At 46.1% G+C, this 14,738-nt stretch overlaps 1 protein-coding gene across 1 annotated transcript in view; it reads right to left on the reverse strand.

Annotated features, from left to right (window-relative positions):
* Positions 1–9,046: 9,046 nt before the first annotated feature.
* AVL9 (AVL9 cell migration associated) overlaps positions 9,047–14,738 on the reverse strand; it is a 43,763-nt gene continuing 38,071 nt past the window's right edge. Inside the window, exon 16 of the mRNA XM_066354407.1 lies at positions 9,047–14,291. Within this exon, the coding sequence (XP_066210504.1) occupies positions 14,176–14,291 (116 nt within the window). The 3' untranslated portion in view covers positions 9,047–14,175. The remainder of the gene's footprint in view (positions 14,292–14,738) is intronic.

Raw genomic sequence — 14,738 nt, forward strand, 5'->3', positions numbered from 1 at the left:
GCTGAGCCCACAGTTGTTTGGTTTTTTTCCAGTTACCAATCTATAAAGGTGATTTTAAATTGAAAGACCATTTCATAAGTAAACGTAGTTTTCTATTTGAGAGAAATTATTCTGCCAGACTTCATCAGAAATTGAGGGAGCTTCAGTCCACACTGGCACATAGTCCATTGACTTATTAAAGAAGAGAAGGTCAGAGAAGCACCATTTTGATCCTTAGGAGTGATCACATTTTCTGATAGCATAAAAGGAAGCAGAGAACTTAGAAAACGGGACCTTTGTCTTAACTATAAAGGGAAGCAAGAGAATTAAACATTGGGAATAAGTTTAAATCATTTGAGGATGAATCCTTGGATCATAAGAGCATTTGGTCCTGGCCAGGTAGCTCAGTCGCTTAGTGATGTCCTGATACGCCAAGGTTGCGGGTTTGATCCCTGGCCAGGGCACATACAAGAATCAACCAACGAATGCATAAATATCTAGAATAAATCGATGTCTCACCCTTCCTCTCAAATCAGTGAAAATTAAGCATCATTTTATGGATAAATACCATTAGTGTTCTTTTATGTAAGAGAGTTTATTATAGCCCTGGCAAGATAATTCAGAGCATCATCCTAAAGCGCAGGGGTTTCCAGTTTGGTTCTTTGGTCGGGGCACATACAGGAACAGAATAATGTTCCTGTCTCTCTTTCTGTCTTACTAAATTAAAAAAAAAATTAAGTTTATCATAAGTCTCTGGAGGCTAGCAATGTGAAATAAAGGTGCTGGCAGGTGTAGTTTCTCGTAAGGGTTATGAGGAGCTGTTCCAGGCCTTGCTCCTTGGCTTGTACATGGCTGTGTGCTTGTTCACTTGGTGATTTGTTTTTTCTGTATCATCTCTGCCAGGAACCAAATCTGCCAGCATCTTGATCTCTGACTTCCTAGCCTCCAGAAAGTTCTGGAGCCTAGAAGTTCCAAACCAAAGTCCATGAGAGTTAGTTTCTGCCAACACTGTCTTCCTGGCTCGCAGATGCCAACCACCTTCTCGTCGTGTCCTCACAGGGTGGAGGGTTCTTCAGCACATTTAAGGCTCTCTTGAAATTGGCTTTAAGTGACCTCCACAGCCTTATCTTAGATTGTTGACCCACGACCCTTGACTTGCTATGCTTCCCGCCTTTGCCCGTGCCACTTGCTCCACTCAGTGGCCGTCCCATCCCAAACCTGCCTATGGCTGTCTGTACTACCCAGGATCTGTTTAAGAGAGGGCTTCCCTGACAACCACCTCTACCTTGTGCTGCAGAGTGGCCCTTCACATCCCTAATGCTGCGTACCTTGATCGATTCATCATCCTGATCATTTATGGAGTATTCTTACTGGTCTGAATACTTTTCTACAAAGTGATCCATGTTTTTGACAGTAAAGACTTTCTGATTCAGGGCTGCATTGCCCTACCCTGTAGCATAGTTGGTAATAAAAAAAGCACCCCATCCTAATACAACAAATTCTTCCTTCTCAATAGAAGTTTCATTAGTCACTTTTTAAAAAAACTTATTTGTTATCTTAATGCTTCCACTCTTGGCAATATCCTAAATTCCTTGGCCTTTTTTAATAAGTGTGGCAAAACCTTCATCTTAGATGAGTATGAATGGTCTTGACAGGTTCATAACTGCTAAGCTGCAGTTTCATTTCAATAGAATTCTTTCATGTGCAGTGCTCCTCATGTGACGACATTATTTCTATTGGAGGGATTTGATAATAGAAACCTTGTTTTAGGCCTTGGATGCAGGGTGAGCATGGGGAGAAGTGATCGAGGTTGGTCAAGTTCATGGGAAAAAGCACAGGAGCCTGGTTTCTCTTCAGTAACAAAGTCCTCTTTGAGGCCTGAGAATTGTTACTTTCTCACATTTGATTTTCCCCACACACCCCAGAGCGATGGCCCTTCTTCCCTCTATCCTAAAGGGTGACATCATTATGCAGATCAGCACCGTGGGCCGTTGACCCGTGGATCGTCCTCTGACTGCTGGATTTCCACATGAGAACTGTTTATTCTGGATCAGACTTAATTTGGTCAGCTGAACTCTCTTGTGTGTGGAGTTTTTCTTACCCTTGGCCTACTTTTTGTGGTACTAAATATCCATTTACAGTTTCACCCTGCACATAGTAAAACAAATAGTTGAAAGCACTGCTTTCTTTTACTGTTCTCAGTGCGTCAGCCCCGCCGTGCTCAGAAAGCCATCAGCTCAGAGCCTCGTGTTGGAAAAGGAACGTTTTGTTTGTGTCACAGTATCCATCAGGTGCCTACTGTGCCAGCCTCCCTGTCCTCACAGCTCAGAACCAGATGGTGACCCCCAGAACAGTAAGGTGGGTAATGGAGATTGCTCCCAATTTTTCAGTATCCAGCGTAATGAAAACTGCCATGACAAAGAACGCGGTGCACATAGCCTTTCCTTCCTTTTTGGAGTCTTTTCTTGATAGTAATTCTAAGGCGTGGAATGACGGTCAGGCCCAGGATGGGATTAATCCCATTTAAGATGACTTAGGTGCTCCTGATTTAAGGGCCCCGAAAATAGTCATGCCTGCTTTACTGAGCATGCTTCTTAAAAGCACATCTCAAAGCAACGAAAAAGGTGTTCGTTAGCTCAACATTCAAACACACAAGAAAGAATGGAGGGTGGGTGCTTGATACTGTACAGCAGTGGTCCCCAATCCCCGGACTGCGGACCGGTGTCGGTCCGTGGGCCATTTGGTCCTGGTCCACAGAGAAAGAATAAATAACTTACATTATTTCCGTTTTATTTATATTTAAGTCTGAACAATGTTTTATTTTTAAAAAAATGACCAGATTCCCTCTGTTACATCCGTCTAAGAATCACTCTTGACGCTTGTCTCGGTCACATGATACATTTATCTGTCCCACCCTAAAGGCCGGTCCGTGAAAATATTTTCTGACATTAAACTGGTCCGTGGCCCAAAAAAGGTTGGGGACCACTGCCGTACAAGAAGCGGAGTCATGGAGACCTACACAAGGAAGGAGCCAGTCAGCGCACAGGGGAGTGGGGAGGTGTCCTCTTCATCAGGGAAGCCTTACTCACCTGGGACGGATGTGTTTAAGCCGTTTCCCATCCAAGAGTGCCCTTGAGAACCTCTAATCGACCTTCCCCTATTTTATTCAGAACATAGGTTTAGAGAAGTCTTTTCTTTAACTTGCTCAAGGTCACACGGCGTTCAAGGACTACTGTGCCTTCACCTTTTGGAGCTCTTTGTATATGGACTCTCCTAGTCAAAGAGGGAAACTGAGGTAGGGAGCCCAAGGGGGGAGCCCGATAGGCACTCTGCGTGTCGTCTCCTCTTCCTGTCCCTTTTCTAACTCAGAGGGCTGAGACACACCATTGGGTGGTGAGTGCTCATTTTATTCTTCATTGCCTACACACATGATAAAAATCTGTTTGACTCTCTTCAATGGTTAATTCAAAGAATTAAAAGTAACAGTGATAGCAAATATGTATTCAGAGTTAAGCATATGTCAGATATGCCATTTGGAGTATGCATAGTAAGTTCAACATTTCCTCTATGTCCGCTTTTGTCAATCGTTTCTGGTACCCCATCCTCAGCGCCAGGAACTCACACCACTCTTCATTCTGTGTTTTGCCTGTGCATTGTGACCCTTGGCCTTCCAGTTACATAAAACTTCTCCTTTCTCCCCCGTTACAGATCAGAACTGTCTGTCCATTCATCCAGTGTTTACTGAGTGCTTACTGTGTGCCAAACACATTCCTTATCCCTGATGAGATAGCAGGGAGTAAATCAGACAAAGATCCCTTCTCCCATCCTGGGGGAAGATGGCCAGTGAACGAAAACAAATGGATCTGCATGTTCATGGTAACCTGTTGCACCCAAGGGAAGCCCAGGTTCAGAGAGGGTAGGTGTCGAGTAAGTGGGTGCCTGCCTCCCATTTACGGGGCCCGGAGCAAATGCAAAGGTCTTCCTTGTTACTGCCAAAGTCTAGCGAGATGAAAACGCAGGCACCTTTTTGTAACTTTTCACTGGTCAGAGATACCAGCCTTCTGGGGTTTGCCTTTTTCTTGAAAAACATAAACCGTAGTTTTTCCACTGACCGTGTCTACCTAACAGCACTGTTTGGCCTTAAGTCTGTCAGCTTGAAAGTGTTAAAACTTTACCTGGGAATTTCCATTCTGCAAGCATGGGTGAGTGAATGACCCATTGAGGGCACAGAGGCCTCCGTGTCTCCTGGATGATCTTGGACAAAGAAGCGATTCAGGGTGCCTGCTGCCCAGGGCGGCGGCGGTTCCTCCCGTCTCCGTGGTTTCTAGGAAGTGCTGCGGAGGGACTGTTTTCTAGGGCACGGCAGGAGGGGCAGCTGGAATGGGGACTTCAAATTCTCCCCTGGCCTACTTGGACCCAGTCATTCCCCTGAGCTAACAGCACATGGTTCCTCTGGTCCAGTTTATCAGAAAAAACCCCCACCAATTAGAGCAGATGTAAATGAAAATCCGGACATCAGCTGCTGGTGGATTTTTTGAATATGCAGATTACTGGCTTCATGTAGTTTACTGCTGGTAAAGCACTTGCAGAAAAAGTGTTGCCCAAGTTTAAACATATCAACACAGCCTTGGTGGCACATGTGGCTTGGGTCTCCACTTTGCCAGGTTAGATTATAACACGTTCCCTGGGCTATCCCCAGCATGGTCCCTGGTCATGTCATAGTTGTTACGTGGACCACCCCCCAACCCCCCAGTCTAACCTCTGGCGAAATCATGTTCTCATGGTAGCTGGTTTTGACTGAGGGTTGAGTTTTGTTTGAAGCAGATGTGATTTAGTGGAAAGCTGTGAGATGGGGCCCTTGAGGGAGGGAGAAGGGTCGCTTGTTGGGTTCAGAGAAACGTCACTGAATTTGCAGTGAGGATGGCGCCGATGCTGTCCCAGCCCAGAACCAACTACAGTGTAGCACCCACCGGCCGCTTGCCTGCAGGGAGGCCTGCAAGGGCTTCTCTTGCCTTTTAGATCAAGCCTGCGCCCCCCGTCCAGGCCGACAGGGACCCCATCCTCACTTGGCCTTCTATTCTAGCCTCATCTCTGGCCACACCAGAGAACAGCTTCCAAGTCTTGGCCGATGCTGCTCTCCTAGGCCCTGAAGACCGTCGTATCTCACAACCTCTCCCCCATCCTACTTCTCCCTTGAAACTCAGACTTTTGGGCTCCCAGGGGGAGAGACATCTATTCATCCCTGTCAAAAAGAAGTTGACCACAATGATGTACTTGAACACATCCTGGCTTACCCTTGACCTGGCCCATTCCATCCTCTGTGGTGACTGTCCGTCCCTTCCTGCTGAACAGCAGCCACTAGGAACTGTGGGCATGCGTACTCTGCGTGTGCATGGTAGGCCGAGTGCTCGGGCAGAAGGCAGGCCTTAAGCGCACTGTGAGGGACCTGGGTCTGTCTTAAGGGTGACTTCCCAGGGGAAATAGCCAAAGAGGTAAAACTCTTGGGTCACACTTGGAGACCAGTGTGAGTCTTTGGTGCAGTATTAAAAGTCCTTAGGGTTTGTGACTGTCCGGGACAGTTCTTGAGACACTGGGCATTTATGTGATTGTCAGACTTGGGGAACATCAGCCCCTTCATCCACCTCCATGGACTGGTGCTGCAGCGCTTTGCACAGGACCTATAACAAGATGAGAAAGATACGGACTAACTATAAACGGGTACAATTCAATTATTTGATTGAAAGGCTTTCCCCATATTTTCATGCTAAAATGCCTTTGTATGAAGTGCCCAAACTTTCTGGCCATATTGCAGGGGTGGCTGGATAGGGAATAGAAATTTGACTCATCACACACCGCTCTATATATTCCAGGCCCTGGCTGGTTGGCTCAGCAGTAGAGCATCAGCCTGACGTGTGGAAGTCCCAGGTTCAATTCCCTGCCAGGGCACACAGAAGCAGCACCCATCTGCTTCTCCCCCCTCCTCCCTCTCCTTTCTCTCTACCTCTCTCTTCCCCTCCCGCAGCCAAGGCTCCACTGGAGCAAAGTTGGCCCCGGGTGCTGAGGACGGCTCCATGGCCTCTGCCTCAGGCACTAGAATGGCTCCAGTTGTAACAGAGCAACGCCCCAGATGGGCAGAGCATTGCCCCCTGCTGGGCATGCCGGGTGGATGGATCTCAGTCAGGTGCATGCGGAGTCTCTCTGCCTTCCCGCTTCTCACTTCAGAAAAATAAAAAATAAAAAAAAGATATTCCAGGTAGATAAAGTTCTAAATGTAAAAGGCAAAGAAAAAATTCTCAAAGATTATAGAGCATATCCTCATGACCTTGAAGTAGAAGACGGTTTCTTAAATAAGACACACAGATACAATTTCTTCTAACCATAAGAGGAAAGATAAATTTGACATTTAGAAGTCTATTCATCAAGACACTATGAAGAATGAAGATAAGTCACAGAATGCTATATTTGCAACACATTTGACAAAGTATCCAGAAAACGCACATCTGTATATACACATACATACTCATACAATAAAACAAGCCAAGAAGCAGACAGCCCAATAGAAAAATGGGTGGGAGACTTGGAATAGGCATTTCACAAAAGTGGGAATCTAAATGGTCAATACATGAAGAAGGCCTGACCTGTGGTGGCGCAGTGGATAAAGCATCGACCTGGAAATGCTGAGGTTGCCGGTTCGAAACCCTGGGCTTGCCTGGTCAAGGCACATATGGGAATTGATGCTTCCAGCTCCTACCCCCCTTCTCTCCCTCTGTCTCTCCTCTCTCTCTTTCTCTCCCTCTCTAAAATGAATAAATTAAAAAAAAAATTAAAAATAAATAAATAAATGAAGAAGTACTCAACCTTCTTGGTACTCGGAGAAATACAAGTTAAAACCCACTAAGATACCATTTCACACCCACCAGTTCAGCAAAAATTTAAATTGCTGGTGGCACCAAATCATAGGTGACAGTGTGGAACAGTGACACTCTGATGTGATGCTGGTGGGAGGGCACAATGGCAGCACACCAAAACAAAAAGGTCGGAGAGGTCCATAGTCCCACGTGTACACCCTGGGGGGACGTGCACAGGTGACTGGGATAAGCACTAGCGTGGTCAGAGCAGTGCCGCTCTGCATGTTAGCCCCAAACCAGAAACGGCCAGGGTCCACCTCTGGCAGACGGGGTGCATTACGGTAGAGTGCAGCGTGGAATAGGATTGCGGAGCAATGAAAGAGAACAGTCTCCTAAAAACTCAAATTAACCAGAAGAGACAATACAAGTGGTGTGATTCTGTTTATACAAGTTCAAAAGCAGACAGAAAATCAACTCTGCTCTTTGGACTACAAACAGGAGGAAGGAGGTAAACATACAAAGAAATTATTATCTCAAAAGAATATCAAATACCTCTGGAAGAGGAACAGTTATGTTCTGGGAGAGACACAGGGACGAGGCTCATTAGGGGCTGGCAATATGCCATTTCTTACCTGGGTTGTGATTGCATGAAGGTTACTTGATGTTCACTTTTTTATTTTTATTTTATTTTTATTTTTCTGAAGCTGGAAACGGGGAGAGACAGTCAGACAGACTCCCGCATGCGCCCGACCAGGATCTACCCGGCACGCCCACCAGGGGGCGACGCTCTGCCCACCAGGGGGCGATGCTCTGCCCCATCCGGGGCGTCACTCTGTTGTGACCAGAGCCACTCTAGCGCCTGGGGCAGAGACCAAGGAACCATCCCCAGCGCCCGGGCCATCTTTGCTCCAATGGAGCCTCGGCTGGGGGAGGGAAAGAGAGAGACAGAGAGGAAGGAGAGGGGGAGGGGTGGAGAAGCAGATGGGTGCTTCTCCTGTGTGCCCTGACCGGGAATCGAACCCGGGGCTTCTGCACGCCAGGCCGACGCTCTACCACTGAGCCAACCGACCAGGGCCTTGATGTTCATTTTAATGTACATTTCCTGCTTTTATCTGTATTTTTCACACTTAAGTTGCCCCATCCTCTTTCTTTTTTACTAACTGCAAACCTCCAAGGCTGGGAAGCCCGTGTCTGGAGCACTCAATCAGCGCTTCACTGAAGCGCTTTAGAAAGGACTGGAAGTTAGCCCTGGGGAGACCCGAGGAAGAGAAGGTGGAGCTGGGCCTCTGATTAGCGTCTGTTCTGGGTTCTCTTAATGATTGTCCAGCAAGCAGGAGGTGGGAAGGCCTGGCCACAGCAAAGGTCACAGGTGGCCAGGGGGCTTGTGGAGGCCAGCCGCCCGCAGAGCAGCTCACAGGAGACGGGTTACTATGTGGGGACCCAAGGGCCTGATTTGGGAAGCTGTGTTTAATCCTGTAGACAACTGTCGACACTGAGGGTTACCATGCAGTGAGGTGACCGTGAAGAATACCCCCGTGTTTCAGGGAGATGAACCTGGGTGTAGCGGGCAGGCTGGACGCAGGTAGCAAACACCAGGAACAAGGGAAGTGAGGCTGCAGGGCGCAGCCCTGAGACACGTCACCAACAAGCAGAGAGAAGTGGGGAGATGCCCGCGGTGCGACCTCTTCCGTCTCCCAGTCACCTCCTGTCACCACCTCAGCTCCAGGACGTGGACAGTCCAGGTCAGAGAACACTGGTGCCTTCACCTTAACCCTGTGCTCCAGGAAGCACACCTTCCCAGGGGACAGACACCTGCCTGCTTGTGCGGAACACCTGGTCTGTAGACAAGCACAGTCCATGGACACGTGCACGACAAGGTGAGGGCTGCCTGTGCTGGCGCCTGTCCCCTGGGGCTCTTTGGTGAGCAGCTCTGCGGCATTCTCGCACAACCACCCTGCCTGCCCTCCGCAGGCCCCTGCTCTCAGCAGTCCACAAAAACGGGGGGGGGTGGGCTGTCCCTGCGGGCTCACCAGCTTAAACACTGAAGGCGCTGCCACGAGCAGAGTGGAAGTGAAAGGCTGATCAGCCGTGGGTCCTCTATTGCATCCCCTGCGCCACCTTTCTGGGGAGCGGGCACTGCTATCCAACTGGGAAGCGGGTCAGAAGCCACCCGGCAACATGGCAGGGACCCCTAGAAAGACAGGTCAGGTACGACTGTATTCAGGACAAACAGAAGTTTATTCTCATTTTTCTTTAAAATAAAGATACAGTAGGAGTTTTACAATTCAGTATGATTGGACGTGATTTATAATTTTAACATTCTTTTGAAACAAATGACAACAAAAACAAACTAGTACAAATGATAAAACTCACTGGAGCAAAGAGAAACGAACTTTCTCATCAAAACACATGCCCCAGCTAAACTTCCTTAGAAAACTGTCTGAGATTTCTAAGCTAAACTTCCCTAGGAAGAGTTTCCCTAGTGGAAAGCCTTCAATCTCAAATATTTAAATTAGTTTTGTAACCACTAAATGCCTTTACCAAGCAATTGTTAAATGTTTCCTAAATTTAGGAACTAATGACTAAGTGCCCTGAAACAAAGTCTTGATCCTATTTTTCCATTGATAAATTATTAATGTTTCAAGAAAACAAAGTATTTTCTAAGGACAGAAGCTTTCTAAGACTTCAATTACCTTTCCTGGCTCAGTACCTGGCTGAAATGTTTAAATGTATATACTGAGCGTGCACGCACACATACATACACCACACACACACACACACACACACACACACATTTGAGCAGCATACTATGTGTGTGAAAGAAGCTAATGAAAAGATTGGAAAAAACCCCTACATTATGTCCCATTTACATGATTTAAATATATAGTTTCTCTATCTTTAATATAAGTAAAAAGGTAAACTTTAGAACAGCACAGAAATACAAATGCATTAGTTTTACAAAATATATTCAACCCCTCATACGTGCACAATCCTATAATTTTGGAGTTAGCATACAAGGGAGCTGGTTTCTTTCCTGTGAAAGCAGGAAGTCATGTGGACAAAGTAACTTCCATGAAAAGAATAAAGAGCCACATTCCTTTGCTTTGTCCTTGACAACTATTTATGGAATGTTGGCGAGTATGAGAAGAATTCCAATGTTAGGAAGTTCAAAGATCTGGAATGAGAAGAATCCTAGTGGCACACTGCACTAGGGGAAATGACGAGCATCTTCTAGACGCATCTTCTAGAACCTTCTAGAACTGGGGGCTGCGCCCTCTCTCTTGTTGAAAGGCCACCCAGAACTGGGTAGAAAGGCCAAGGGCACTGAGCCACCTCTGGTCGAAGAATCAGAGCATGCAAATGTTGATGCCATTTCAGTAGTCCAAACCAAATCCCCAATAAAATAGCAAGAGACATGTAGCAGCTGCCGGCTCCTTTCCCAGACTGCCGAAGCAGATACAAGTTCATGAGCTTCGGGATCTGTCCCCCGGCCTCTTCCAGAGCCAAGGGCTCCCTAACTCATCACCCACCGCAGGGAAAAGGATCACTAACTTCCACAAAACACAAAATGAAGACACCACCTGCCTGCCAGGAAGATCACCTTACAGCTTCCTTTTAAACTTGTAACTAGCAGATAAGAGGGTCAGCTTCTTTGTAAAAGGAGTCTTATAACCTTTAGCATATTAAATACTGCTCCTGAAATACTTCCAGTGAGATTTTTAAGAACCTTACTCCTCAGCCTTGCAGGCACTGCTCACTTCTCCTCCCTCTTCCTAATTTGCTTCTCCTTGCCTTCCCAAACTGTATTATTCTCAGAAAAATCTAATGCCTAATAGAGATCCCAGGATGCAAGATTAGGTTGCGGAAATCACACCATATGGTCTGGTTGGTGCCCAAAGACATTGCTGCTGTTTCTTAAAAAGGACATCAGTGGGGATTATTTTAAAGCATGGGGTCTAATAAATGACTGATGGGTTTGGGGACAGACTATACTGGTTATATGCACCAAAGGCAGATGCAGAATAACTCTAAGCCTTGTCTTGATATGCATGCAACCTTTTCTATTCACCTCGTCCAAGACACAGCAGCTTTAACTCTTTTTTTCCTTACCTATGTCACTGTCATTACTGTATGCCAGGGATTTTTTCCAAACACTACTTCTTTTCTAAAAAAAAAATTTTTAAATCATTTTAGAGAGGAAGGCAGCGAGAGAGACAGGACCATCAATCTGTCCTTGTATGTGGAACGATGATCCCACATCCTGGGTGTATCCAGACAACGCTCTAACCAACCGAGCGATCTGGCCAGGGCTCCACACACTACTTTTTTTTAATTATTTTATTTTATTTTATTTATTTATTTTTAGAGAGGAGAGAGAAACAGAGAGGGAGACAGAGAGAGAGAAGAGGGGAGGAGCAGGAAGCATCAACTCCCATATGTGTCTTGACCAGGCAAGCCCAGGGTTTCGAACTGGTGACCTCAGCATTTCCAGGTCGACGCTTTATCCACTGCGCCACCACAGGTCAGGCTCCACACACTACTTTTAAGTCACTAGACAAACAGTGAGGCCACCACCAAGCTGCAGATGCGGTCAGTGTGTTTGACACACCTTGAAAAGGTCTGGCTGACCCTGGTTCCCTCAGGCCTACTGACAGACACTCAGTACTTAGAAATAAAAGCATCGAGCAAGTGTGGCCAACCAAAGGTGGTAAGCACCTTTACCAGCGACGTGCCTGAGAGGGCCCCGTGTCGGCTCCTGTGGCCCACAGAGCCAGTGGCTGAAGAGAGAGCCACTGTTTCAGCCTGGAGGCCCAGCCCAAGCACACAGGCTCCCAGGATGAGCAGCCAGGCTCCTGCCTTCAGCGGTGCTGGCTATCCGGGGCTCCTGCCAACCACATCCTGAAGACCTCTGTCCCTGAAAACCCTCACACGTCCGCAACCTGAAGGAAAGAGAGTTACGGTCTTGTGACCACTTCTTTGACAAAAGTACTATGTTCTGCCTGGCCTGTGGAGGCACAGTGGATAGTGCCGACCTGGAACACTGAGGTCACTGGTTAGAAACCCTGGGCTTGCCCGGTCAAGGCAGCTATGACAAGCACTGAGCAATTGAAGTGAAGCAACTATGCACTGATTGATACCTCTCACTCCCTGCTCCTCTCTCTGTAAAATCAGTAAATATAATCTTAAAAAAAAAAAGTGCTGCCTTCTGAAATACTCATTTTATGTTAAAAGCCAGTTAAATGACTACTTTGAGCTCTTAACTAGAAACATTAAGAGAAAGTTCATTTAGGGTGGATATTAAAAAGGGGAACATGTGATACTAAGGCAAAGTTAGATTTCACATAGCTTTTTACTTCGGTGGGATTCCAAAGTATGGATGACCCAATTACACAAGCCACACAGATTGAACGATGGCCCAGTAGCTGCTGGCCAACCCCTTGCAGAGCTACACTGTGACTATCTGGCCGTTGACAGGTAACAGTCTCACACTAATACACTGTCACTCCAACCAATGATGTGGCCTCATGAAACAAGAAGTTAGAAGGGATGTTTTGTAGTCTCAGTGCGACACTGATTAATACCTTGTAAGGGTCTGTTTGGTATTACTTCTCTTAAAGTAGTATTTCCTGAGGTTAACTTTCCTAGCAGAAGTGGAATTAATGGAGTAAGCCCTTTAGTTTATTATCACTGAATTATTTTTTTTATATAATGAAACGCTGTTTATATTTATTTTTAATTTTTAAAATTTTATTGAATTTATTGGGGTGACACTGATAAAATATAGGTTTCAGGTATACAATCTATACTACTTCGTCTGCATGTTGTCTTGTGTGTCCACCTTTAGATTTGTTGGACTTGTGTTGAAACATAAGCTGGAAAATTTAGGGATGTTTAGATTATGTCTCTGACCATTTCACTTGCCTTAGAAGGATGTAGGTCACATTAACGTTTCCTAAGGGATGAGTCAAATATAACAAAGTGTCATCCTCCTTTTCCCAACGCTCTTTACATCATCAGTAGATTATACTCACTACGTATCTTCCAAGTATCCTTTGTTACTGAACAAGCAGTGGCTTCCCTGTGAAGACTCCCTGCGCACACCCATCCAATGTCCCCATGAAAAGCGAACAAGAGCTGAGTGTGCAGACATTGGGGTCTGTCTGTGGCAAAGTCTTCGGTAGAGAGCACAGGCGTGCACACGTCTAAGACGAAAGCAGATGTCCCTGATGAAACACGACTGGTGTCCCGCAGTTCCCTTGTCCTGCTCCTCGCTTCCTCACGTGAGCTAAGATGAGATTTCTATTTAATATTTACAGATGGTCTTGCTTTCCTTTGAAAATTACTTTTGGGCGGGACTGACTAAAGGAGGGTTTTCCATCAGGGAAGGAGCAAAGCCCAAGTGCCTAGAGAAGCTTTATGAAGAGTAAGACTAAGAAAACACCTGTGGTCCGTAAACACCCAATGGAAAACTGTTCAAAAGAAGAAACAGAAGGCACAAACTGTGGGTTTAAAATGGTTGTAAAAGATTGCAGAGTCGACAGAACTAACCAACCTGATCTTTTAAAATCTTGCCCTAAATATGTATGTTCAACCGCTCCAACACAGCGGTACCTGTCACTATGCTATTTCTCTGCACAGCTACTTGAACAATTAGAAGAGAAGGAAAAAGCACAGCGACACTCCTTGATGCTTCGCAGCAAATGCTTAGGATTGGAAACGAATAAATTAAACAGGAAACAAAACACTCCATCCATCCTCAGATCTACCACCTGGGACTTCCACGTCAACAGGAGGAAGGCAACTAATAGTTTGTCGGTAGAAAACCAACCAATCTACAACAAAAATCATCATATAACTCAGCAAAATAATAACCAAGGGCTGGACTATATGGCCCCTTAACTTTATAAGCACATGTAGGCCAACTTTAGAGAAATTAAAATTCTAATATAACAATTTTAGCCCTAATACATTACAGTGACCATCCAGCTATTCAAACGGAAAAACAGAACAAAATTTTCATAAGTAAAAACTTTCCTAAAGTAAACAAGTATATAACTATCAGAACTCGAAAAATCATTAGAAGGGACGCTGTGTGTTTCAATCAGGCTCAGACTGAAATAAAAGTAGTCAATTTAAACCCCAACCTGGACGCCATCCCTGCTACGGTTGTGAGTTCATCTTTTCAGCATCCTGTGACATTCATTTAGACAGAGGTGACCGTCCATGTAAACAGTTCGACGCATCGGTCCCCTGCTGTGGACCTGTGGCCGATGAGGAGGAACAGTCTGGAGCAGCAGTCAGGGAACACTTAAACCTAAGAAAGCAGCAGCAGCCTGTGGCCGGCCACTCAGGGCTTCCCGCTGGGCGGCTCGGGGAGACTCTGAGGGCTGGGACCGGTGAAAGTGGACAGCCACGAGGACATGGCTGTCTTCGCGCTGGAAAGAGCTCCCCCGACGGACTGCCCTGGAAGGAAGGAGGGAAAACAAAAGGAAAACCGCCTTCACTCGTGTTAAGAGACCAAGAAAAACCAATGCTGATTGAATACATGGTAATTTACAGTAACACACTGATATGTTAATAGTTATTAAAATGCCATTTAAATTTCTAGTTTCAAAACAATCCTTCTCCATGAGATAGTCTGATAGGAAATGGGATGATTTCTGGGTCATCCAGCCAACCAGCTCCTAAGCATCCTGGAGGTACTCAGCAAATTCCCTCCTCAATACCCACATGCTTGGCCCAGTGTCCAGTGCGGTTGTGCATTAGAACCACGCGGAGAGCTGAACACGTCCATGTGCTCTTTGTACTCTAAACCGGAGCTGATTACTGATAACCACATACCTAGGCAAGAGTGGATGGGCTGCTTTAGGGAAATTTGCTTGCGAACAATGTTGCATTATATGAAGACCT

This window comes from Saccopteryx leptura, chromosome 12 (assembly GCF_036850995.1).
Source record: "Saccopteryx leptura isolate mSacLep1 chromosome 12, mSacLep1_pri_phased_curated, whole genome shotgun sequence".
NCBI classification, from domain to species: domain Eukaryota; kingdom Metazoa; phylum Chordata; class Mammalia; order Chiroptera; family Emballonuridae; genus Saccopteryx; species Saccopteryx leptura.